This window comes from Ipomoea nil, unplaced genomic scaffold (assembly GCF_001879475.1).
Source record: "Ipomoea nil cultivar Tokyo-kokei standard unplaced genomic scaffold, Asagao_1.1 scaffold2144, whole genome shotgun sequence".
Lineage (NCBI taxonomy): Eukaryota > Viridiplantae > Streptophyta > Magnoliopsida > Solanales > Convolvulaceae > Ipomoea > Ipomoea nil.
Window position 1 is genome coordinate 2,579,575 of NW_017618572.1, and position 25,834 is coordinate 2,605,408.

A 25,834-nucleotide genomic window follows, 5' to 3' on the forward strand; every position below is an offset into this window, starting at 1 on the left:
CATCAGAGTCTGCCTTCAGTACATCTAGGAGGGTTTTAGATCGTTTTAGGAGTTCTTTAACTCCTAAAATTGTGAAAACCTTGGTATGTACTCAGGATTGGCTTAGGAAGCCAAATACCCTCATATCAATTGGCTTAGAAAACCTTGGTATGTACTCGGGATTAAGTTTTTTTCATTCAACTAAATTTTAACAATCTTCTACTTATTTGATTTATTGTAGAATTTAGTGTTGATAGTGGAAGTACATCTGGTGGGAGGATTGATGGTTCTACACTTCCAACAATTCTTGTAATTGTCTTCTCTAATCTCTATACTTTATATGATATCTTAATATCTTAATCTTATATTCAAGTATTCAACTGACTTTGTATTATGATGTTGAGGCAATGAGGCTTGGTAACTTCAAACTCAAACTTGTAAGTTGTGCACTTGATGAGTTTTTGGCCCCTAACCACTGCTCTGAAATCTTGTAAATTGGTAATGTTCTGTTTAGAGGTTTGGTAGCTTACTAACTTGTAAGTTGGTAAAGTTGCTGCCTTTTGCAGTTTGCATTACTGTAAATTTGGTAATGTTATCTTATGAGTTTTTGATATATTATGGCAATGATGAAGCTTCCACCTATGATCTGAAATAAGGATTAAGCTGGTATATTCCTCAATGTTCATGGTGACATTGAAGCAATTTGCCCTTAATCCGTACATTGATATGGACATAAATGCTTACTAAGCCAACTTCATAATCTCATATTCTCATTTGTTAAGTAATTATTATTGTTGTTTGTTTCCGTTACTAATTTTCACTAAGTTTTAACAGGAAGAAGACTAGAAGCCTAAAACTCTAGGAGTATTACATATTTAGAGTAGGATCAGGATGGTTTTTTTTTTTTTTTTTTTTTTTTTATGATATCTGCATGCTAGAATGCTTGATTCAGAATGAATGAATTGTGCAAATCTATATATCTGTAATTTTGTAATGTATGTATATCTGTAATTCTATATTTTTGTGAAGTGTAAACTGTAAATCATTAAATATGCCTTTTTGGGTTTTTGGTATGACATTTTGTCTTGTAAATAACTAAATTGTAATGTCACTAATGTGTGCAGTGTACTTGTGTACGCTTGTTTTAGAATTTAAGTTTAGTATTAAATTGTATTTACTTTAAATTTTCAAAGTTTTCTTTATCTTATTTTTATTTTGCTTAATCCGAACATTAGTCGGATATCTGTCTTATTCGCCCGAAACCGAAATCACCAAAAACCGAAAGATTTAATCAATAATAAGCAAAGATCGCTTTTAATTACACTAAACCGAAATCCGTACGGTTTAGCCAACCGTACACCCGAACCGAACCGAACTGCCGGATGTACATTCCTATTTCCACCACTGCAGAACATCAATATCACTATCATTATCCAAAAAATACAAAATTAGTATTTAAATACTGTATATTTCTGTCTCGAATAATTCTGGAGATGATGATGAACCTGTCCCACTTGTCCGACAACTTTTACCCGCTCTAGCTAACATGTTAAAGCCTCTATTTTGTTGAGATGATTGCGAACTACTTCGAGAAGACATACTAATATTCGACGAAGGACCATAAGCCTGTAAGTACTCTTCACACAAACTATGAAATAAATTTGTTATTTCATTATGTACAGAATTAATATTAACATAATCTCGGTCCATAGGATAACTAATTCTAAACATTCATACTAATTTTGTAAAAATGCATTTAAACCTACTAATCTATAGTGAGGATAAAAAAGAAATGCATTTATTTTTAATTCATGCTGTAAAAATGCATTTAAACCTACATAAAATAACATTAGACAATAGAGGATCATCACGAAATTCATAAAGCTTACCAACAATATTTACAGCATAAATTAAAAATAAATGTGTTGTCGGATAATATACGCCAGACAAAGCCAAAGTAGCATAATTAAATTCTTTTAATAATTCACAAATTTTTGTACATGCATTATATTCCAATGTTGTGGAAATAAATGATTTCACTATTATTTGAAAAAAAAAATAACAAATTTTTGTATTGAATAGTACTACTAAGCAAATAACGTAGAATTCCAACGAGTTGGTACATCACGAGAAAATCTTTTTGGAGACATTATTTCTTTTACAAAATCTACAAAATTCTTTTTGCGCGTTAGGATAGGATTTCCTAATCTTTCACCTGTTTACCATGTTTTCACAAATAAACATCTCTAATGGGTTTAATACTAGTACTAAATGAAGTTAAATCAACTTGAACACATAAATTTAAAACATGACATACACATTTTTGATGAAAAAACTTACCTCCAAAATATGAAATACATAAATCCATAAGAGCAGAGATTGCAGCAGTATTATTTGAAGCATTATCAAAATCAACTGCAAAAATTTTTGTGAGTGATCTTTTATTCATAAAAAATACTTTGTAACATACTATAAATATTATGTCAAGTGCATGTGTTGTTCATCAAAAGAACGAAAAGCAAGAATTCTTTTATGCAACACCCAATTATTCTACCCAATGACATGTAACACCCAAATATGAATTTTTCTCGCCAATGATTGCTCCAAATATCAGCACATACAGTCACATGCCCAGAATGTGATTCCAAAAGAGAAATCAACAATTTCTTTTTTTCCATCCTTATATAATTTATACAAATGGTGAGTAGCAGTTGTACGAGGTAAAAAAATCACACATTTGAGGATTTAATGCACCCTGACAAAATTCTTTAAAACCAACATTTAAGCAAACTTGCGTCTAGTTTGTTCATCTAAATAACGAAATAAAGCATTTCATTTAGTTACGTACGTGTCAATTTTTTGTTGAGTTTGTGTATTTACCTCTTTGTCCGGATGCTTTGAGGTTGCTCTGAAATAAAACTATTTCTTGACAAAAACTAAGCGTGGAGAAGGGGAAATTATGAAAATCAAGAAAAGTACAAATTATGTCTCTTAATTTTGATTTTGTAGTAATTTGAGTATGATTTATATTATATAGACACTTTATTTCTACTCTCTCACTTTTATTCTTTGATGTGACAATGAATAATTATCTTTATCTAGTAGGTCTCAAAAAAATTGGCAACATCAAAATTTTGTGAGTAAAAGTTGGAACACTACAAAAATGAAGACATTTAGTGACAAATATTTTGCGACATTTCGTAATTTAGTCATAAGTAGTACTCTTTTTGTGACCCAAAAAATAATTCGTTACTATTGTGTGTGATAAATTGTGATAAATTTTTTTTTTGTCACAGATAATATGATAATTGTGACAAGTAAGTATTTGTTACGAATAAGTTGTCACTATTACTAGAATATAAAATAATAGTGTCGTAACATACGTTAAATCTTCTCTCTCCTCCACATAAGCTATGTTCTCCTAAAAACTGAACAAAAATTACTATTGTAATTGCTCTAAGACCATTCAATTTGAAATAATCATGAAATAACCTTAGTAAATGTAACCCCAACATTCATTCACTAACTTTTCCCCCTTTTACTTGCTTAACTTTTGACAAGAAAAAGGCAAAGAGGTTATCATTTAGCCAAAGTCCACAAAGTAGCAATTATAAGTACATGTACATGCCAATGAGCCATTATTAGTTATTACAAAACATACATTACAAAGTATAACTCCAATTTGCAGCCATGGTAGGCATGTTGCAGATTGCAGAACATGGCTACTAATCCATGGCTTTTTCTTCCACTCATCAAAAAGTTAGAAAACCCCCCAGCAAATCTAACAACCAGATCACATCACCACTGACAATCAGTTGACACCAAATAAAGCAGAGAGACTACTGGTGAGGGTGCTATTATTACATGATTAACAGAATTGATGTTAAAATCCCAACCACTATTACGAGATGTTGAAACATGAAAAAAAAAAAAAAAAAAAAAAAAAAAAGGAAGGTGAAGAGTGTCAGGGTTCTGATGAAAAAAGTGAAATTTTTTGTCTCAAATTGCAAGGATTTTGCAGAGGAAAAATGCATATTATGATCATTGCACAACATTTATTAAGTTCAAGAATGTTCTAGCTTGCACCTCTTTAAGACTAAAAATAATAGATACATATATATAGCAGGTGCAGATTTTGAGGAATTTCCCTTTGTAACGGTGCAAAACGTATAATATTACATGTATTTTTATCAGTAAATCTTATTTACGTGAAACATTTGTTCAATAATAAGACGAGTTAATACTCAATTTAGTCCTTGATTATAATGATTTTTTTTTTTTTTCAATTTAGTCTTAAATCACTTTTTTGTGCTTAATTATTAAGTTTTCGATTTCGATGGTTTTATCCAATTAAGTCCTATATTAAGATAACTTTGTAATTTAACCTCTATTTATACTCAAATATAGTAGTTTTACCCAAATTCGTCTTAGAGTATAGTGGTTTTACCTAATTCAGTCATTGACTGTAGTTATTTTTCTCAATTTAATTAGTCATTGATTATAACAACTAAGGACTTAATTGGGTAAAACCATCAAAGTGGATGACCTAATTAAGTACAAAAAGTCATTTATGATTAAATTGAAAAAAACCACTATAGTCGAGGACTAAATTGGGTATATACGTATTAACTCATAATAAGACCATTTAATCAATACACTTGTCAAATAAGATCTTTTCCAAAGGGGAAAAAAAAAAAAAGGCAAACAAAGAGCAACAAAAATGTGTTATCCTCCCCAGTCCCGAGGACATTGGTTTAGTGGATGAGAAGTCTCAGCTAGTACTTGCTTCTAACAATAGGATGGAGGTTTGAGTTTGGGCTGGCCTCTTTGTGTACAAAAGTGTACAATTTAGTATTTTGAGTCTGAAAGCTAGATTAGTTCGATTTATCTCCTGATGAATTTGAGACGGGTTCATAAGGTTCAGGATATAGTCCGACAAAGTTGGGACATGGGGATAAGGAAAAAGGTGTTATCCTTGTTAAGATGGATGCTTAGAAAACACTCGAATGTCAATTCCAACATGCATGCCACCAAACATACTATTTGAGCAAACCAAATATCATATACAGAATAATTAACAGGCCTCTTTGGTTCTTTTTCACCCTATAAATAGCACTGCTATAGGGTTGTGTTACCCACAAGCAGTGCATAATAACAACCATAGTTTCTTAAAGTAACAAGAATTTCCAGCCATGGCCTCCATTGTTGCCTTGTTGAGCTCATTGCTTGTCTTCTCCATCATTTCTCTGGGCAATGCACTGAGCTCAAACTACTATGAGAAGACATGTCCCCAGGCAGAGAATGCAGTGACACAGGTTGTGAAGAAGGCCTCCATGGCAGACAAAACTGTTCCTGCTGCACTGCTGAGGATGCATTTCCATGACTGTTTCATAAGGGTATTCCTTCACCCTTTATTACTATAAGTATATGTTGTATAAGTTTCAATTCCTAGTTTGGTGCACGGGAACGGAGATTGTTGTGTTAATCTCGGGGAACCGAACTTGGGATGTGGTTGAAAGGGTCTCACTCGTCCTTAACCAAACGTCAAGGAATCAATCCTTGACCTTGGGTATGGTCGTATGGAGCAACCTTAAATCTCCAGTCTCGCCGCGCCCTAAAAGGTGCCTACGTATAATTCAGCGAATGGATAAGTCACTGTATACAATGGTGGATACGGGACACTGTTGTTGTAAACTTGCACTGATAACAACGAATTCGCTTATATGACAATGATTATTCTACGGCATACTGTTTTATTTCACATTATGAACTTTACTTCCCCAACATATATGCATACATAGCTACAAGCAAGCATTATTTCTTAATCTCAAGAGTTCTTGCATGGTAGTTTAACCCCATTTGTGTTTCTTGATGAAGGGCTGTGATGCATCAGTGTTGCTGAACTCAAAGAAGAGTTCTGCAGAGAAGAATGGACCACCTAATCAGTCCCTGCACGCATTCTATGTCATTGATGATGCAAAGAAAGCAGTGGAAGCAATCTGCCCCGGCGTTGTCTCATGTGCTGATATTTTGGCGTTTGCAGCAAGAGATGCCGTTGTCATAGTAAGTAATTGATAAGAGTTGATTCCAAATTTAATTATCTGACTATCACTCTTTAGTATTGAATCATTTCCAATTGTAATCCACTGTCAACATTTTTGCGTGTGAATTGTTAACATTGAGGATGAAACTAGAAAATCATGACTATTAATTGTGATGCAAATAGTGATCTATTAGTTAATAACATATGCGAGTGTTTTAATAGTCATGCATTTTCACTTTTACCTTCAATGTTAACGGTACACACACACACTAGTAGCTTGATTATGTTGCTTTTGCAATCAAAACTGATTGTCAAAGACATTGTGGTCAAATGACATAACTGGTTCTCCTAAATGGAAGATCAGTGAAGCCTTCGGGATTTGAGGTGCAATACTTTTATTATTATTATTATTATTATTATTATATTCATCTTGCAGGCTGGTGGGCCATACTGGGATGTCCCAAAAGGAAGAAAAGATGGGAGAGTATCAAAAGCCAGTGAAACCACACAACTGCCAGGTCCAACCTTCAACCTATCTCAACTGCAGAAGAGCTTCTCACAGAGAGGTCTATCAATGGCAGACCTGGTGGCCCTCTCAGGTCCTTCCTCCAAACAAATCTCAAATTTCCCCTACAAAAACTCAGTAAACTAGCACAATTAATAAAAGAACAACTCTCATAGACGTAGGCATATTGCTGAACCATATAGACAAATTTTCTCTACAAAAACTCAATAAACTGAATAGGAATGTCAATTCTACCCGCACCCAATGGGTTCCCCGCATCCCCGCCCCTACGGGTTTTAAAATACCCGCATAATTTGGGTAAAAAATACCCGCACAATTTAGGTAATGGGTGCGAGTATGGAGAGAATTTTGTATACCCGTGCGAGTATGAGGGTGGGTGCGAGGGGAGGTATCTGATTCACGCCCCCGCACCCACACTTATATATTTTGTTATTAGTATTCATTTATTATATAAGTTTATGCATATTTTATAATTAAAAATGCATAATAAATTAAACTTCTTAGTTTTTTGTTAATTAAAATTGAATAAGAACAACACAAATAATATAATGAGTAAACACTTAATACAATTTATACTACCAACACAATTTTAGGTCCAAGGATTAACTTCATTGGCTCTTATTAAATTTTAGAGTTATGTTTAAACTTATAAAAAATCCATGTAATAATTAGAATTGTAGTATAAAATTTTTATTAGATTTATGTGTAATATGAAGAATTAGAGTTGCGGGTGGGGTATTACCCGCACCCGCAAAATCTCCGTGGGTGCAGGTGCGGGTACGGGGAGTGGGTTGGAAATGCGAGTGCGGGGGCGGAGAATATATCCCCGCACCCACCCCGCCCCATTGTCATTCCTAAAACTGACACAATTAATATAGACACATTGCTAAAACCCGTAAATCTTATCTTCTTTACTTTCTGCCATTATTCTCGTCATTAATCTCAACAACTATGCATCTGCAGGTGGGCACACCATAGGCTTCTCCCATTGTTCTTCCTTCAACAACAGACTCCACAACTTCAATGCCACCCATGATGTTGATCCCACACTTCACCCCACCATTGCTGCCAACCTGAAAGCCATCTGTCCCCTGAACAGCAGATCCAAGAATGCAGGAACCAGCATGGACCCTTCTTCCACAACTTTTGACAACAACTATTACAAGCTAATTGTCCAGGGGAAAAGCCTCTTCTCCTCAGACCAGGCTTTGTTCACCAACCCAAACACTAAGTCCCTGGTTTTGCAGTATGCCAACTCAAAAGAAGCTTTCTTTAAGGCTTTTGCAAACTCCATGATCAAGATGAGCAGCATTACAGGAGGACAGGAAGTCAGAAAATATTGCTGGATAGCTAATTAGATTAGCCTCCAAAGTTTATATCCTTTCTAGTGAGTGTGGATAGTCCAGCAAAATGGGCTGTCTTTCATAGTTTCATAAACCTCATTTTCTTTCTTTACCAGCAGAATATATGTAATGGATTGCAATAACTAAGATAATTAGTGGATTGCTTTTACTCTCAAAATCATTTGTTTATTTGAATAATAACATTTTGTTCGTCTTGGTATAATTAGGTCTCCACCTGGTCAATATTGATTTTAGATCAAGAAAAAATAACTTCGAGGATATTGATTATCAAGAAAATTCATGAAGTTAGCAAACACCTCCCCCAAGTTATTTTTTTATTGCTGATAAATACGGAGAATATTTATTATTTATTTAAACCTATCAAATAGAGAAACAACTTACTTATGAATCTCGCTTGGAAGTGGACGAATTTTAGATTTCAGAGTTTGGGGAAGAAAAAGACCTTAGATGGTAGGTATAAGAAGAAAAGAATGACTGTTGTGCAATGGATTTCAACATAAGAAGGAGATTATAATTTGAAATTTCTATTTTATCCCTCTATTATTAAATTGTTTTCAAGTTTTCCGTTAGCTGCAAACAGAATATTAATGCTAGGGACCAAACTCGCCACTTTACTCGTAACTGAAGGACTAAACTCAGATACGGCCATAACTTAGGGACTGAGCCAGAACTTGGTTATAACTCAGGGACTAAAGATGCAATTTTCCCTAATATGTTTATTTTAATAGTCCTAATTTCACCCTCAATGGCTAAATGTTAATTATATAAAAAGCTTATAGTTGATTACAATTGGAAATGATTCAATACTCTTAGACTAAATTTAGTAGTTTTAAAAGCCAATGACTAAAATGAGAAATAAGTGATAGTTAGAGGATTAAATTTGGTATAAACTCATTAGAATATAGCACCAAATATAGATCCTCCCATCTAGGAGGTTGTTAAGTTATCCTAATTTACCCTTCATCATACTGTCGGGTCAGGATATAAGATCGCTTTGGGGCAAAGGATTTCGATTTATGTAGGCAAGAATATAACAAAAGCCAAAAGGAAAGAACAGAGATTGCTTAAAAGCAAACAACTTGAGTACAGAGGCCAAACAAGAAAAATGCATTAACTCCATATATGAATTACAGTCTGAGCAAAACCAAGTTACAATAGCAAAAGGAGTCTGACAAGATCATTGTAAAAACACATTACATATATAATGATATGATGATCAGCTAAATGGTAGCACACAACAATACAAGATTTGATTGATACAAATGATGATCAAATCATATGGATATATATGGCAGATCAAACGGTAGGGGTGCTTTGGAATGAACCACCAAGAGCTTTAACAGCCTGGGCTCGGAGTACTAGCTGATGATACACTGCTCCAGCCTCCAGCAATTGCTCCCAGCATTGGCCGGAGTTCAATGATCTGTTTCTGGAAATCATTTTTTGGGTTTTTGGTGTTTGGGAAGGCTGAAAATAAAATGGTCAAAGGAAAATGCTAGTTAGTCAATGAAAAATGAGGACTAAAATCTGGAAAATGACTTCCCCTTTTTTTTGACAGAAGTCATTTTCCATCTTCCAATCAACACACGCTCAAACCTTCTTCTCCCAAAATATGACTTCACCATTTCAGATTTTTTTTTTTCAACCTTCTTCACTGGTTTCCCCACCGGAAACCAGTGTGCAGTCACTGGTTTCCGATCGGAAACCAGTGAGCATCGGAGGTCACTGGTTTCCGACGGAAACCAGTGACTGCACTGGTTTCCCGTCGGAAACCAGTGAGGTCACTGGTTTCCCGTCGGAAACCAGTGACCCACTGGTTTTCGATCGGAAAACCAGTGAGACTGGTTACCGATCGGAAACCAGTGCAGACTGGTTTCCGATCGGAAACCCGTGCCGGTCACTGGTTTCCGATCGGAAACCAGTGAATTGGTTTTCCGCATTGGAAACCAGATCTGGTTTCCGATGCGGAAAACCAGTTCCGAAATCAGATGCAAATTTTTTTTTATTTTTTATTTTTTATGTCAAATCATGTTGCTGTTATTTTTTTTACTGATTATATAATAAAATGATTTTGCTTAATTTGTGAATTTTAATTTTCAAGATTTTATTTATGCATTTATGTTTTTTCTAATATGTAATTGTGATTTCAAATTGTCATAATCGGTATATAATAATTAAAATGTTTTAGTATGTCATTTTGTTCATTTTCTGAAAAATGAACCAAACACCAAAAGACATTTTTCCATCATTTTCTAGAAAATGAACCAAACACCAAAAGACAGTTTTCCATTGTGCAGCCAAACACAGGAAAGGAAAATGACTTTTGGAAAATGACTCATTTTCCAGAAGTCATTTTCCGGGTTTCCAAACAGACCCTAAGGTATTTTTAAACAGCACCTTCTAGGCATCGTGGTCCCGCCATCAGTGGCGGACTCAGAAATTTTGTCCAGTGGGGGCCAAACATTATAGTTTAAAAACAATGAAACACTTAAGGAATATAGTCATAAATAATTAAATATTATTAGATATATGCGAAAAATAAAACACATTAAAACATTATAAAAATACTCATAACAAAATATGAAACATAACTAATTTGATAAAATAATTCAAATAGAAAACACTTTATAAATTACACATCTCATTATTAATATAAAAAAAGTTATATATATATATATATATATATATATATATATATATATATATATATATATATATATATATATATATATATAGGGTAACCGCAGTGCACTGGACTAGCGTGCACCCCCGTTTTTTACCACTAATCAAACCACATGCACGGCTGGTGATAGTGCACAAATGCACATGATAATAAGAATTCACACCTGAACAGTTTTCTCTCTCTCAATATATATATATATATATATATATATATATATATATATATATATATATATATATATCACATGAGATCACCTGTTTAGGTGAGATTGTGAGATCAAATCTTGTGCATCAATCTAATTAATTTTAATGGTCTAGATTAAGTATGTGCGAACGCGATTAAATGTGTGCAAATGCAATTGATCTAGATTGATCTAGGTGACATTATGAGATCAAATCTTGTGCATCAAATGGTTCCCAATCTCCTAACTATAATCATCGAAATGTTTATGGTCACTAGACATTTTGAGTAGAGAGAGATTTAAAAAGAAGTCTGAATTGAAAATAATATACTGAAAGAGTATAATTATTGAAAAATTTTGAAACCAACTACTGATAGTGTGATAACACCTCTGTTATCATTCCAAATATGTGATCACAGGATCAAATTAAACCCCAGTGATGAAATACGTATTGATTCTTCGTTTGGTTGAAAGAGTTTAACAAAGTATATAACATATACTATTTAATAAAGAATCATGAATTTACAAAATTAGCATCAACGATGAAATGACTGTTGAGTAAAAAAAAAAAAAAACAAACAAACAAACAAAATACCAGCCTAAAATTGAAATGCATTCATAATTTTACTATATAGTTGTTAAGCACAAGTTATTAGGGCATACAATTCTGAACCAAATCTTTACATGTTTTATAGAGTTAATTCCTATTTTTGGTCTTACTTTTATTATGACATTTGTAATTTTAGTCCATTATAATTAATTTTGCCGCAATCACTCTTTGTCTGATCGTGCTACTTTTAATCCTCCGTCATATTGACCATCTAATTCTAGGAGTTTTTTTTTTGTCTTTTCATGTTATGTTCTTGTCCTTTAATAAGCTTTTGGCATATTATTCTTTCCCACCCCAGGCACAAAACTTGGACAGAAGACTGAATGAGAATCGTGGTTTCTAGTGATTGCAAGAAGCATGCACAAGTTCAGCAGTGAAAACTGGGTTAGTCTGCAATCTGCAAAATTAAAGAAAGCTTAGAACTTTTAGTTATAAAATATAAACTGAGAGTGAAAACTGGGTTTCATTTACATCATCCTAAAGATCAAATCTAAATAGCTATCAGAATTTGAAGAAAATGCATACCTTTTTTCTTTCTACTGATCGATCTTCAGGAACTTTAATTTGTAGAGGTCAAGTGTAATTTCTGTCAGCCACAATCCAGGGAATAGAGTCTGCAAATGAATCCATGGAAGAGTGAATCTCACAGGGTGATCAGAAGCAGGAATGAATTGGTGAAAATAGACTTATATCCAAATTTTTCTCAACATATTTAAACAGTCAACAAACGGCAAAACTAACAAATGACTAAAAATGGCAGAAAATAGCGGGCACACTTGTTACAAGAGGAACTTGTTCTTCCTCTAATTCACCTAAAATGCACACAATCGACAATATAAATGCACAACTACATGGAAACCACAGTGCATACCAATACATTGCCCGCAAAAAATACACATTGGTGAATCACAAAAATAGACAATATTATACGCAAACAATAGACAATTAAAAAAAAAAAAAACACAAAAACCAACCTGAGAAAAAAAGAAACGCAAAACAAAGAAAAACATAAAGCAAGATAGATAAATAAAAACTTCATGCAAAGGCGACTACACAACAACAAGAGAATCCAAATTTACCATAAATTAAACTCCTAAAATCATGTCCAATAATCAAAACACACTTCAAAATTATCAAAGCACCCCTTTCTAAATAAAATAAAATAAAAAATCTTTTAAAAAAAATCACAGCCACAAATAAACCCAAAATGGAATGTCTAAAGCCTATTTTATATATATATATATATATATATATATATATATATATATATAAAAGACAGGCTTGTAGGCATATATGTTAGGCCTTAAAACATATAAGATTAAGTAGCCTATTTAGTTCAGAGAAAATTACATTTTTAGTCCTTGAGTTATAACCAAATTCCGACTCAGTCCTTAAGTTATGGCCGTATTCGAATTTAGTCCCTCAGTTATGAGTAAAGTGGCGAATTTGGTCCCTAGCGTTAATATTTTGTCTGCAGCTAACGGAAAATTGAAAAACAATTTAATAATGAGTAAAATAGAAATTTCAAATTATAATCCCCTTATTATGTTGAAACCCATTGCACAACAATCATTCTTTTCTTCTTATACCTACAATCGAAGTTTTTTTCTTTCTCGAGCTCTGAAATCTCAAATTCGTCTACTTCCAAGCTACAAAATTCATAGGTAAGTTGTTTCTCTATTCTATATGTTTAAATAAATAATCAATATTCTCCGTATTAATGGGCAAGAAAAAAGTAATTTGGAGGAGGTGCTTGCTAACTTCATGAAGAATATTGATTGCTTTTTTCTTGATAATCAATATCCTCCAAGTTACTTTTTTCTTGATATAAAATAGAGAATATTGATTATTTATTTAAACATATAAAATAGAGAAACAACTTACTTATGAATTCACAACTTGGAAGTGGATGAATTTGAGATTTCAGAGCTTGGGAAAGAAAAAGACCTTCGATTGTAGGTATCAGAAGAAAATAATGACTGTTGCGCAATGCGTTTCAACATAAGAAGAAGATTATAATTTGAAATTCATATTTTACCCCTCTATTATCAAATTGTTTTTAAGTTTTCTGTTAGTTGCAAATATTAATGCTAGGGACCAAACTCGCCACTTTGCTCATGACTGAGGGACTAAACTCAGATACTGCTATAACTTAGGGACTGAATCGGAACTTGGTTATAACTCAGAGACTAAAGATGCAATTTTCCCTTTAGTTAAATATGTTCTAAAATAAGTTTAGACTTAACCTCTTAGTAAATAGGCTAGGTCAATCTAAACTCAAACTAGACTTGACATTATATGTTATTGCATGAACTCTGTTTTTTTAATTTTATTTTCCACACACTAGTTTTATTTTAATTCTACTCAATTTCATTTGACAATTTATTGGATCATGATCTACACAGCGTTCTATAAACCATGGTTCATTATATAACGGTTACTAAATAAGCTAAACCCAAACTACACTAGGGCCGGGTGTGTTTGGTTTGCACGTGGGAATTGGAATTAGAATGGGTATCAAATATATACTTGGTAATGGTAATGCGTTTTGGTGAAAGTATTTTGCATGTTTGGTAGTAGGGTGGAATGGGAATGATTAGGCTAAAGATGAATAATGAGATGAAACCCTTATAAAATAAGAGAATGAGTTTTTTCATTAATGGAGTATTCCAAACTCATAGTAGTATTTTAAAAACCAGTCAACCAAACAATAACAATCACTTTTATACCCATACCTGAGTGCTAAACTGTCAGCCAAACACACTAAATCATAAGCCTCATGATAGGCGTGTGGCCTATTCCCACCCCTCAAGATGAGAAGTGGAATCCACACAAGTCTGCATTATATTCTGCAAGCAAACAAAATTCGATCAGTATACACACAACACGTCAAGCTGATCGATGTTCCTGCAAAATATACCTCCAACACTAGTCATAGAAATCAACAGCCTCAGATAGTCAGATTCTTAGGGGAAGAAAGATATACTCCGTAGCAAATTGATAAATAATACCCAATAATAATAATAATATAATTGCAGTTGCATGTTTTATCAGATTCAAAATAATGTAACTATATATTAGATGCCTCTGGGTCTCTGGGATCTTCTTTCGTTTTCTTTCTTGTCTTTACTGGAAAAGTTAAGTAATTATTGGAGCTCTGGGAAATGGGAATGAATCAGATTGTTTCCATAGTTGATAGCTGAATATATGCCTGCAAAGAGAGAGGAGGTTTTTCTAAATAATAGATCATATTGCTTAAAATAATTATAGTTGCGTTTGCATTTGATTGTATAAAGATCATCACAATTTTGAACTAAATATTTACAATTTTAGATCTCAATATACAAAATTCCAGAACTCAATATTCACAATTGCAGAACTCTATATTCACAATTTTTGAACTCTATATATTCACAATTACAGAACTCTATATTCACAATTAAAGAACTCTATATTCACAATTACAGAACTAAATATTCACTCGCTGAGTTGTTTTCAATAACTTTTTTTAAGAAAAAAAAAAATCATTAGCTGTGGAAATGGTGCCACTAATGGCACCGTTATTTTAACACGCGCAAACTACATGGTTTTGGACCTGGGTCCACATTGCAAGATAGACCTGGGTCCATGGCATAACTATCCGGCAAATTATGCTGTGAGCACGTGCCCACCTTGCAAGGTGGGCAACAATTCCATATCCATAATTTCTATACTGTAGATTCATAATTTCTATGTTGTAGATCCATAATTTCTATACTGTAGATCCATATTTTTTCTACCCATTATAGGCCTAACTTTCTTTGGCTCTTATTAGTATAGTAGATAGATAGTAGATAGATATTAAAATATAGCAACATGCCAACATATGAAATAATGAAAACATTTAGAAATAATAAAGTTTTGTCTATACAATTGAAAATTTTATATAGTATAATTTTATTATTATTAACACAATTTGAGAATATAGAATTATTCAAATTTTAAAATATTATAAATAATTTTGTTAATTATATCCATATGGTGAGTCAGGTGGTGGATGTAGGTACCCTGATCCAAACCCGCCTCACTGCCATCCTTAATTTTTACATGTTGTCGAATGGAGTTAATGAGATTTGAACCAAGGTTTACTTCTTAGAAAGTAGCCAAGTTATTCTCTACCCCACTTCTTTCTACTAACTTTACATGATACCCAAGTCCACAAAGAGAGGAGAGAGAGGGGCCAGGGGCTCAAAGAATTGTTTAGGGCAAGAATGAAGATCTCCCACTTTTAGATAAAGGTTTCAACTAGTATTTTCTGTGTCATACCTCATACCTCAGAAGTGAAAAATGAATCTGCTGTCACCATAGCAACCAGTAATATTGAATAAAGTGGCACTGGGGCTGGGTGCATGCACTTTAATTGAGGCATCTGAAAAATGGAAAAGGTCCATAAAAGCTTTGAAAGGGTGAAAAAAAGATACTGGATAAATAAACATTATTAAATAGAACGAACTATGGTGTCAATTCTTCTAAAAGTAGCAAAGCAAAGCTCAACAATTGGTTGCAGATCATATTTGGAAGTGCTATTATCTCAATTAACATTCGAGATTAATGCGACAAGACCTACATACAGGCCAAGTAATGAAAAACATATTTGCATGGTTTCTCATCAAGTTGCTAAAAAGCCAATATTTATAAATTTAAAGCTGCAGCATCAATTAGTTGACAATTTGAAAGAGCAATCATTTCAGTTAAGATTGTCAAGATTTATAAAGTGACAAGACTTGCAGGAAAGAGCGTGAAATAACAAGAGCATTTGGTTTCTCATCCTACAATGCCTAAAAGCTGTAAAGGTATTTTTTTTTTTTAGGTATTACTAAAACAAGATTGAAAGGACAAAAGGAATATATAATTAAAACATGACACAAATATAACTCACCTATTTAGTAAAGATGCAGTTGCATAAATCACTAGTGATCTTTGAAAGTAATCAATAACTCACATCATGCATCTTCAACATTCTAGCTTTAGATGTTTTGGGTACATGAAAACTCTAACCTTGTTTCCTATGGATTTGGGTGGGAAGTTGGATTTGAAACTTAGCTCTGATGATGCCACTGTTGTAGATGCAGCAGTAGTGAGAGCCATTCTTCTTGGTCTTAGCCTCGTAGACGTAGGCCATGGGCTTTCCCAGGGTACCATGCCACTTCCTCCTTGGTGTTCACTGCTTCCATCTGAACCAGATAGGTGTTTGGATACTGTTTGACCTTGACCTCTTCTAATGGAGAGTTCGTTCCTCTAGCATATAGCCTGACACATTTGACTTGGCATCCCTTAACCAGTTCTTCCTGTTGGATGGTGGAGCAGCTGCAGATGGTGATTAAAAGGCATAAGCTAAACCCTAAGCTGTAAAGGTTCTAAAGACACAGATATTAAATACCATGCTTCTCTCCAAAGAGTTAGTAAAGTATCATATAAAGGAAAAATATAATCTGATAAGGAAAATACTTAGTGTACTCCCATTTTATACTCCCAAATTTTACTTCCTCTCACATGTTCTTGATATAGACATTTTCCTGTGGACCACCCACATGATGAAAATTAACCAATCTTTATTTGCCACCTCAGGGAGTACAAACAAGGGAGTAGAAATTGGGAGTTTGTATAGTAGAACTCATCTGATAATAATGTATAAAAGCAGTCAAGCTACAATTCACAGAATAGCAGCCCTTTTGTCAGAAACATAGTACAGAATCAAAATAGCACCAGCTTCATGCTGCTTCATCTAATCAAGATGTTGAAACTTGTCAACTGTGTTTCTAGATCAAGTAATATCTAATTATCCATAGATGTGGCAATGGCACAGTTTATACAGCTACCCACAATTTGGAAGTATTTCTTCTATTTGTGTTCATAAAACTGATATGAAGATATTACTTAACATTAAACTCCCGTCCGGCGTCCCCCCTTCTTCAAATACAAAGCTTCATCAAGGATTTGCATGCCCAGATGTAAAAAGAGAAATACATAAAGGTAAATATGGTAGCAGTCAAATAACATATTTGATATCAGAGACAATCCAAAAAGTTAAGGCACCAAATATAGGTAATAAAGTTTAAGAATATTAGCATAGCAACAATTGGGTATTTTGTCCAAGTCAAGATTCATCAATTCAGTAAGATAAAGTTTCAGATGGGGTCCACAAGGAAAAGGAGTCTATTCTCTGAGACTAAGAGGCCCTTCTTAGAATCACTTTATAAAAATGGGAACTGAAGAGGTTAAATGGGATGAACCAATAGTGGAAATAAATGGATGGAATAAAAAGATCCAAAGGCTGCATATACAACATGCATAAGCAGCAGTAAAGCAGCTCCACAATTTCACTTTGCAAGTCAGGTACAAGGTTTAATATCTCGCAGAAATTCATAATATCATCCTCAGTTTTTTACCGTTATATTTTTTATTGCAGGAAAACCTTTGATATTGTGCTACGCTCATCGTCGATAAGAATTAAATTCACTACCTCCAGTATGATGAGCACTCCAGGAAGAAATGAAACCAAGAATGAAAAGAATGGCCAAGAAGTTAAGCAGTCATTGTCAGGTGTTCGGAAACCCAGGTTTAAATGGACAGTACAGGTTCACGGGCGCTTTGTTGATGCAGTGAATCAACTTGGAGGAATATACAGTGAGTACAAACTCTTACATTGTGCATGTCTTGAATATGAAATAAGTATAGTCATACTCTTCTGACAGCTGATAAAAGAATAATTAATGATCAGAAGCAACTCCAAAAAATATAATGAGGCTGATGGACATTGAGCAAATCACAACAGACCATATAAAGAGCCACCTTCAGGTACTTATGAAAGTTCTCTCAAGCCATTTAGGGATCTCAGCTTTACACACACAAAAAAATTAATAAATAAACTAAAAGTTCACTTACTGATTTCAGAAGTACAGACTCAATGGTTCTAAGCAAGCAAATACGAACACAAGAAAGAGTAAGAAGTGTTTCCACGAATTTTCTGGTGAACTTTTCAAATTGCTAAACAGTAAGCATGAAGAGCACAGCACCTATAAAGCCCTTTATAATATAATACTAAATTTTAGAACTATGGAAACAGCAATAAGAGCAACAGTATTTCAACGACATCAAGAACACAAGTACAGCATAACACCTGGATTGCATACAATGGGGTAAGAAGACAGAAGTTTAAGTTTTTCTTTTTTGCATGTTTGTTTATTATTGGTTGCACACTTTATGCTTAACTGTCAATTTTGCCTCAAGAAGTATACAGGTGAGTGATGTACCAGAGATATCAACTGAAAGACAGAGAACTTCACAGACAAAGCTTGAGGTATGTTGCAAGTTTATACAACATATTCCTTTTCTCTACAACTGGGAGGGAGAAAAAATTATAAGCAAGCACACAAATCTAATTACATTGAGTTCAACTACTTTTGGCTAATTCTTTAAAATTTTATTTTGGATTGATGCATCAAGTACTGAAAAGATCATATTATAAAACTGGAATATATGTTATCCAATGACAGGTACTATGTGTTCCAAGGCCATTATAAATGTTATTCTCATTTTAGTAATACAGGCTTAGATCCTGTAGTACATGACTACATAGTACATGCTTCTTACAATTGTCAAAATCCAAACTGAAAAATATGAGCATACAGTTTATGTGTCAAAGGAACTTCTTACATCCATTTCTCTGGCAGTATAAGTTCTTTGAAAATGTCAGAATTAGCATTTAATTATTCCACAGCAGTTTGAGAGGGCGCAACAGCAAGTGCAATATATTGAGAGAGAATACCACGGCACACTGAAGCAAACCAGCAACAATGAAAAGAGACAATATCCACAGGTGGAAGAAATGGAATTAACCACAGAGCAGCTTGATGAGCAAAGAAAAATGGCACAGAAAGACCATATAAGCATATTGAATTCTGATCCATTGAGTTCTCCAATGGAAAGCACAAATTATATCGAGCCTGATTATGTTGGCACAACATATTCAACACTGGAGATAGAGAGGAAGAATTTTCTTAAGCCGTCATACAAAAGATGTTTAGAAGCACATAAAGAGAAAGGGAAGTTTCCATACACTTCAGCAAGGACAGATGACAGGGAATTAATAATACCAGAAAAGAAAAGGTTTGATGCTGCACCTTTAAAAATCAGCCTTCAAATGGAAAAAGGAAGCACTAGCAGCGGCTTTTCTGCAGATGAAACACACGAAAGAGGAAAGTGCTATCAAGTTTATGCCTCACCAACTTCTGCAGCTCAAATAGAAGCTCAGAATATGGTAGCGGTAGATAATAAAATTAACATGAGTAACTTTCCTAGCTATAAAGACTTAAAGGCAATGAATGCTTCAAATGAGAAATCATTTGATCTGAATATGCCAGCCAAAGAGCAGGAAGAGTAATGTAACCTGCTATCAAAATCAATGGCCAAAACATATATGCATAGTAGTTGATGTAAGTAATGTGTCAAAACCTTTTTTTTTTTGGTGAAGAAAGAGAGGCTACGCCTCAAAGTTATCTAATTCTTCGGTTGAGAGCTCCTCCCGCGTCGCGGGCCAAAAGATCAGTTAGCCCGTCCATTGCATCCGTGAACACCCAGGTGCCCCAGTCCTTCTCGTGTGCAAGATTAGCCAGGAAGTCCACGCAATAATTTCCTTCTCTAAAAGTGTGGATGAAGGAAATTCTGGTAAACTTGATAGCCAAATCCAAGCAATCCCGTAGCAAGATGCAGAAGGAATTGTTGATTTCCTTGCTTCCCCTTAGAAGGTCAATGACCACTTTAGAATCCATCTCCACGATAACCCGGTGAAGACCCTTCTCAAGACATAACCATAGACCCTCCCTTAGGCCCCACAGTTCTGCCATGAAGCTATTAGTCTTCCCAATCTTAGTAGTAAAACCGCAAACCAGACCCCCGGTAGCATCACGAACGAGGCCACCCTTCATATTAATATAGATATAATTACATATAATATAATGGGAACAGAAATAACCTTCATATCATCTGCCACCGCCATCTTAAGATACCATGGTTAAAGAACAGTATAGACAGTTTTAGCACAAAATACTTTGCTGAGTCGGATTAAAAGGAGTATCCATCAAAAGATAACAGAAAGCTCATTTTTATTTTGATTTTTAGTCATTTACTATCTCCCAAGTCCCACCTTCTCCTCTCTGAATGAGCATTTCAGATGTTAATTCTTGCAGTAAAGGAAAGGCAGGATCTAAAGATGCTTTTCCAATAAGATTTCAACAGAAAACATATTTCTCTATCCAGAGCCCGTGGAAGTCAAATGTGAAATTAATTGCTTGAAGCAGTCTTCAATCTTGAATATTGAAAGCATTTCCAATTAGATTTCAACAGAAGACACATTTCTCTATCCAGAGCCCGTGGAAGTCCAATGCGAAATTGATTGCTTGAAGCAGTCTTCAATCTTGAACATTAAATGCTCCAGTAACTGCTAATGATAAAAACAATTCGCATTGGAAAAGAAAAATTACAACTTGTATCAAACTATTAGTAGGTAGCTGGTAAATGATCAGTAGGCATATTTCACTGAAAGAGAGACAGAAAATAGGGGAGACAAGAATGTTATGACGTATGAATTAAAAGAACTTTGGATACATAACATGAATCAGCTTACCAACAAGCCAAGATCAGCCTATTGGAGCAAAGATATGGCTCACAATCTAAGGGCTAATAACACTTGCATGAACAAGAAAAGTAAATGGAAAAGGAAATCCCAGGAAGACTAGGACATTACCACAAACTTCAGTAGGATCACAGTAATCTCATTCAATTAGATTTCTTTCTTTTCAGTTCCTTTCCCATCTTTAATCACAGTTGTAACACAAGAATGTTACCACAATAACCAAAAGTGATGCTCGGGTTAACAATACACCTCTGAAGTTCGTTTTAACTCGATGTATTGAACGAACTCAGACACAGTCACTACAACTAGGTGACCTTTATCAATTGTTTGGTGCAACACAAATCTAAACAGGAAATATGGGTTAATGTAGTGAGAGAAGGGGAAAAAAACACACACATGGATTAGGAACATCAACTCTTCCCTCTGTGAAGTCTTGGAAAGGAGATTCGGTCTCAAACAATAAAAGCATACTTCTGACAGATGCCCTTGGGTTTATAACAGCATGAACAGTGACATTAACAGAACAAGAATAAAATGATCTCACCAAACACTAGGTGTAAGAAGAAAAAATATATATAAAGCCCATAAAGAAGAATTAGTATAATATACAAAATCAAGTGTTATGTATTGTTTTGCTACATCGTCAAAATACTTATTTGTATTGCACGAAACTGATTTGATGATATCTCCTACTTTATTCATCATTGTATAAGGATGGATCCTGCTGGAACAATAACAAACTAAGAGCTATAACTCTACGAACTCCCTCCCTCCGTATAAAATTCATTTCTTAACTCTACGAATTTTCTTATTCCCCCAAACCTCCAATCTACCTGCAGGGCAGCCGCAGGGTGCCCGGAAGATGAGAACGGTGCGGCCGTTGGGCGGTGCCATCCTCTTCAGCTCCGCCTCCAGCTCCTTGCGATCCTGCCCCAGTTCCAACGGCTTCACGCCGTAATTATAGAAGGCGTTCCCGTTGAAGGTCGCGTCCGGGGGCAAATACTTGAGGCACTCCTCCGACTCGAGCTGGATATCAAACTCCACCGCTTTCCTCAAGCCCTGACACTTGGGATTCCCGCACTTCCTAGACCGCAAATCGAGGATCTCCCACGCGACGATCACGACGAGAACTCCTAAGAGCGCCGCCACAAGGCCAACAAAATACTCCACCGGGGTGTCGTTGACGCATTCCACGACGATTTCGCAGAGAATCGGAAAAGCCTCGGCGAACACCGAAGTGAAATAGGGGATTAGGAGAAAACCTAGAGATCCGAGAACCAGGATGAGTAACACCAAATCAAGAGCGGCCATGGGAGAGTGATCGGAGCAGAAGGGATTCTTATCCTGGGATTGTTTGTTCTTGCTGGATTGGAATCGGGACCTGTTCTTGTGCTGCTCAAAAGCCCTGCAGAATTCGATCAATCCCCGGCAATCAACCATCGGTAACATCATTTCACTGTCTTCCCCCCCTATTATTTATCTAAATTCCTAATTCTTCTCGAATCAATCAAATACTGCGAATTCAGTCACTCAGACCAGATGATCGGATTATTATGAAGATTGAGAGAAAGAGAGAGAGAGATCAGAACGCCGGCGAAGAAGATTGAAGAAACATACGGGCATAAACCATTACGGAGTATTTAATCTAATTTATAGAAGATAATAATAATAAACAACGGGGGAAGATAAGAAGCTAATTACTGCTACTATAGGCTATAGCGAGGAAGAGGAAGCTCAGTAAAAAAGATAAGAATGGAGCAGTAATTACAGCTTCGGTTTTACTGGTCCCGTTCAGCAAGGAAAGGGCAGTAACAAACATACAAATGCCGTTTCAACTTTTCACCATAGGAACCGTCGACCAAGGCAAATCTTTTTTTTTTTTTTTCTCCATATTTTTTTCTTTAACGTTTTACAATGACGCCATAAGATTAAGAATTTAACATATAATAACTCCCTAAGATATTACACATCAAAATATTACATTTTTTCTTAAAACAAATTATTACATTTTTTCTTAAGACAAATTATGAACCGTGTCCAAAATTATTTATAATTACAATTATATAGTTCAAAAATTATAAACATATAATTTTATAATTATGAACATAGAGTTGTGAACATTTTTTTTTTTTTTTGAAAATATAGAGTTGTGAACATAATTATGAATATATATTTCTGTAATTATAAATATAGAGATTCAATAATTTGTGAATATGAAGTTAAAAAATTATGAATATATAGCTTTATAATTATGAACATATAGTTCAGTAATTATAAGCATAAAGTTCTGTAATTGTGAATATAGGATTCAATAATTATGAATATGAAGTTCAAAAATTATGAGTATATAGTTTTATAATTATGAACATATAATTCAGTAATTATGAACATAGAACTGTGTCCACCTTGCAAGGTGGACACGATTCCACAGCATAACGATTGTTTTCTTAGGGTAACATTTGAGTGCGGGTCTCAATATTATCGCAAATTATGTCGTGCATCGCGGTGCATAATCGATTATGCACCGCGCATCAAAATGACATTGTTTTGTTTAATGAAAAGAAACAGCATTCGTTCCGCACCCATCCGTAAAAAGAAACTCTGTTATTCAATTTCATTTTATATACACTGCAGTTTCAGTTCAACACAACTATAATTTCATTTCGATATAACTACAGTTTCATTCGATATTTATAGACTCAAATATGTGAAAATGTTATTTAATTTTATTTTATATACATTATAGTTTTATTAAAACACAACTACATGATCATTTTGATATAATTACAGCTTCGTTGTACAATATACACTCAAATATGTGAAATGTTATTCAATTTCATTTTATATACACTGCAGTTTCATTTCACCACAACTACAGTATATTTTGATATAACTACAGTTTAATTTGATAATATAAAAATAAATACGTGAGGGCAGTGTCGGTTTAAATACACTGTAGTGTCAATTACTTAAAGAAACGGCGTCGTTTTGACCGCGGTCCATGATATAACAAATGCAATTTGTGAAAGGTCTTAGATTAATGGTTTGGATCTTTGACCTCATTAATCGAAGGTCCGACCCATCTCACGGATTGAGACCAATGAGACGGTCTCACATAAGTTTGTGTTTTTCTAATAACAAACATTGTATTCTTAATTAGCATGGAGTATTATATTTTTCAATATAAGCATTACATTTTCATATTGACTCGACTTGTCTTACAAATAAAAATTCATAAAATGATCTCACACAAGTGTAACCTTAATTATATATGTCATTTAGATTGCATAAATACAGTCAATATTTCTCCCATACTCAACGTAATCAACCATAACACTTTTGTGTTTTTTTGGACTTGTTGGCTTATTTGTATTATTTATATATATAGTCGTTATTAGGTTGTTTGGTTAGTTATTGTTCATGAACATAAATTAACATGTTTGTGAATATTAACAAACACTAACACTTAATAAACGAACATAAACATAATTTTCAAAAATCTTAACAAATAAACACGAACATTCTAAAAATCTTAACAAACGAATACAAATAACCTCTATTCATTCATGTTTGGTTCGTTAATAGCCCTACATAACACATGCAATTATACTTTATATAAAAGTTATTGGTAAGTATCTATATTTTAATCAAAATTAGGGGTAGCCGTCGATTCGGTTCGGGTGACACCCGAATTTTATTTCGTATATCGAAAAGTTTCGAGTGATTTTTTTACACCCGATATCCGAACCAATTTAATTCAGATATATAGTTCAGGTGAAATTATTTCGGTTTTATTTTGAGTTTGTTAGGATATACCCAAAATTTATTTTTTTTTCAATTTTGAATTTTTTTAACAATTTTATTTTTTGTTTTTATATTTTTCCATATACTATCAAATTAAAAATAAGACAAAATACTAATTAATAGACTTTTGTAAATTAATATATTATTAATTATGAAATACATTTAAAATTAAATATATAATTTATATTATTATATTTATAGTAAAATTTTGATTAGTTTGGATTTCGATTCGGGTATAGATAAATTTTTAACATCCGATATTCGAACCAAATTTATATTCGGATATACATACCAAATTTTAAAATATTATATTCACCCCTTAATTAGAAAACTCATTCCCTAATAAAATAACAGGGCGTTTGGTTGGAGGGTGGGAATTATGTGGGAAAGGAATTGCAATTCCATGGGGGTTGAATTACTGGGAATAAAGTGGGAATTTAGATTCCAGTGTTTGGTTGACAGGAATAGAATTACTGGGAATTTCAATTCCAATGTTTGGTATACATGGGAATTGAAAGGGAATAAGTAGTATAAAGTAAAAAATGTCCATTATTGTTGTTAGACATTAATTTTAGGTTAAAAAAGGAATGGGTAATTTTGACTCATCACTATCTTTTTTTCCCAGGAATTAAAATCCCATGGGGGGACATGGGATTTTAATTCCATGAAAATGGGGGAATTGCAATTCCCTCCAACCAAACTACGGAATTTAATGGCCTTTGGAATTAGGTGGGAATTAAGTGGGAAGGGAATTTAAAATCCCTCCAACCAAACGCCCTGTAAGAGTTTCATTCCATTATTCCCCTCCTAATTTGTAATTTGATTTTTAAGTTTAGATTAGTACTTTTAGATTATTTTTTTTTTTCATTCTTCCGTTTCATTCCATTATTCCCATCCTAATTAGTACTTTTAAGAATAAAATATTATATTCACCCCTTAATTTTTTAAATTTTTTTTTTTCATATTTGGTG

At 33.9% G+C, this 25,834-nt stretch overlaps 3 protein-coding genes and 1 long non-coding RNA gene across 13 annotated transcripts; 2 read left to right on the forward strand and 2 right to left on the reverse strand.

The window, feature by feature from the left end:
* Positions 1–5,116: 5,116 nt before the first annotated feature.
* On the forward strand, positions 5,117–8,069 carry LOC109148742 (peroxidase 64-like). Its single transcript, XM_019296469.1, has 4 exons — positions 5,117–5,375; positions 5,857–6,042; positions 6,459–6,621; positions 7,512–8,069. Exons 1-4 carry the CDS (start codon positions 5,172–5,174, stop codon positions 7,904–7,906), a joined length of 948 nt encoding a protein of 315 aa, XP_019152014.1. The 5' UTR covers positions 5,117–5,171; the 3' UTR covers positions 7,907–8,069.
* Positions 8,070–16,740: 8,671 nt separating this feature from the next.
* Positions 16,741–19,628, reverse strand: LOC109148746. Its single transcript, XR_002048863.1, has 3 exons — positions 19,549–19,628; positions 17,889–18,120; positions 16,741–16,759 (listed from the first exon to the last, which is right to left on the reverse strand). It is a non-coding gene; the product is annotated as an uncharacterized LOC109148746 (long non-coding RNA).
* On the forward strand, positions 17,593–19,928 carry LOC109148741 (myb-related protein 2-like). Of its 10 annotated transcripts, none has more exons than XM_019296465.1 (7): positions 17,593–17,761; positions 17,835–18,052; positions 18,147–18,223; positions 18,320–18,395; positions 18,492–18,564; positions 18,656–18,725; positions 19,146–19,864. In XM_019296465.1, the coding sequence occupies exons 2-7, from the start codon at positions 17,896–17,898 to the stop codon at positions 19,806–19,808; spliced, it is 1,116 nt and encodes a 371-aa protein (XP_019152010.1). In that variant the 5' UTR covers positions 17,593–17,761; positions 17,835–17,895; the 3' UTR covers positions 19,809–19,864. The 10 variants fall into 10 exon arrangements, with proteins under 10 accessions (XP_019152010.1, XP_019152011.1, XP_019152012.1 ...); XM_019296466.1 differs by having other exon boundaries at positions 18,320–18,368; XM_019296467.1 differs by having other exon boundaries at positions 18,320–18,368; positions 18,659–18,725.
* Positions 19,929–21,492: 1,564 nt separating this feature from the next.
* Positions 21,493–22,930, reverse strand: LOC109148745 (uncharacterized protein At5g19025-like). Its single transcript, XM_019296471.1, has one exon. It carries the CDS (start codon positions 22,509–22,511, stop codon positions 21,843–21,845), a length of 669 nt encoding a protein of 222 aa, XP_019152016.1. The 5' UTR covers positions 22,512–22,930; the 3' UTR covers positions 21,493–21,842.
* Positions 22,931–25,834: the final 2,904 nt, after the last annotated feature.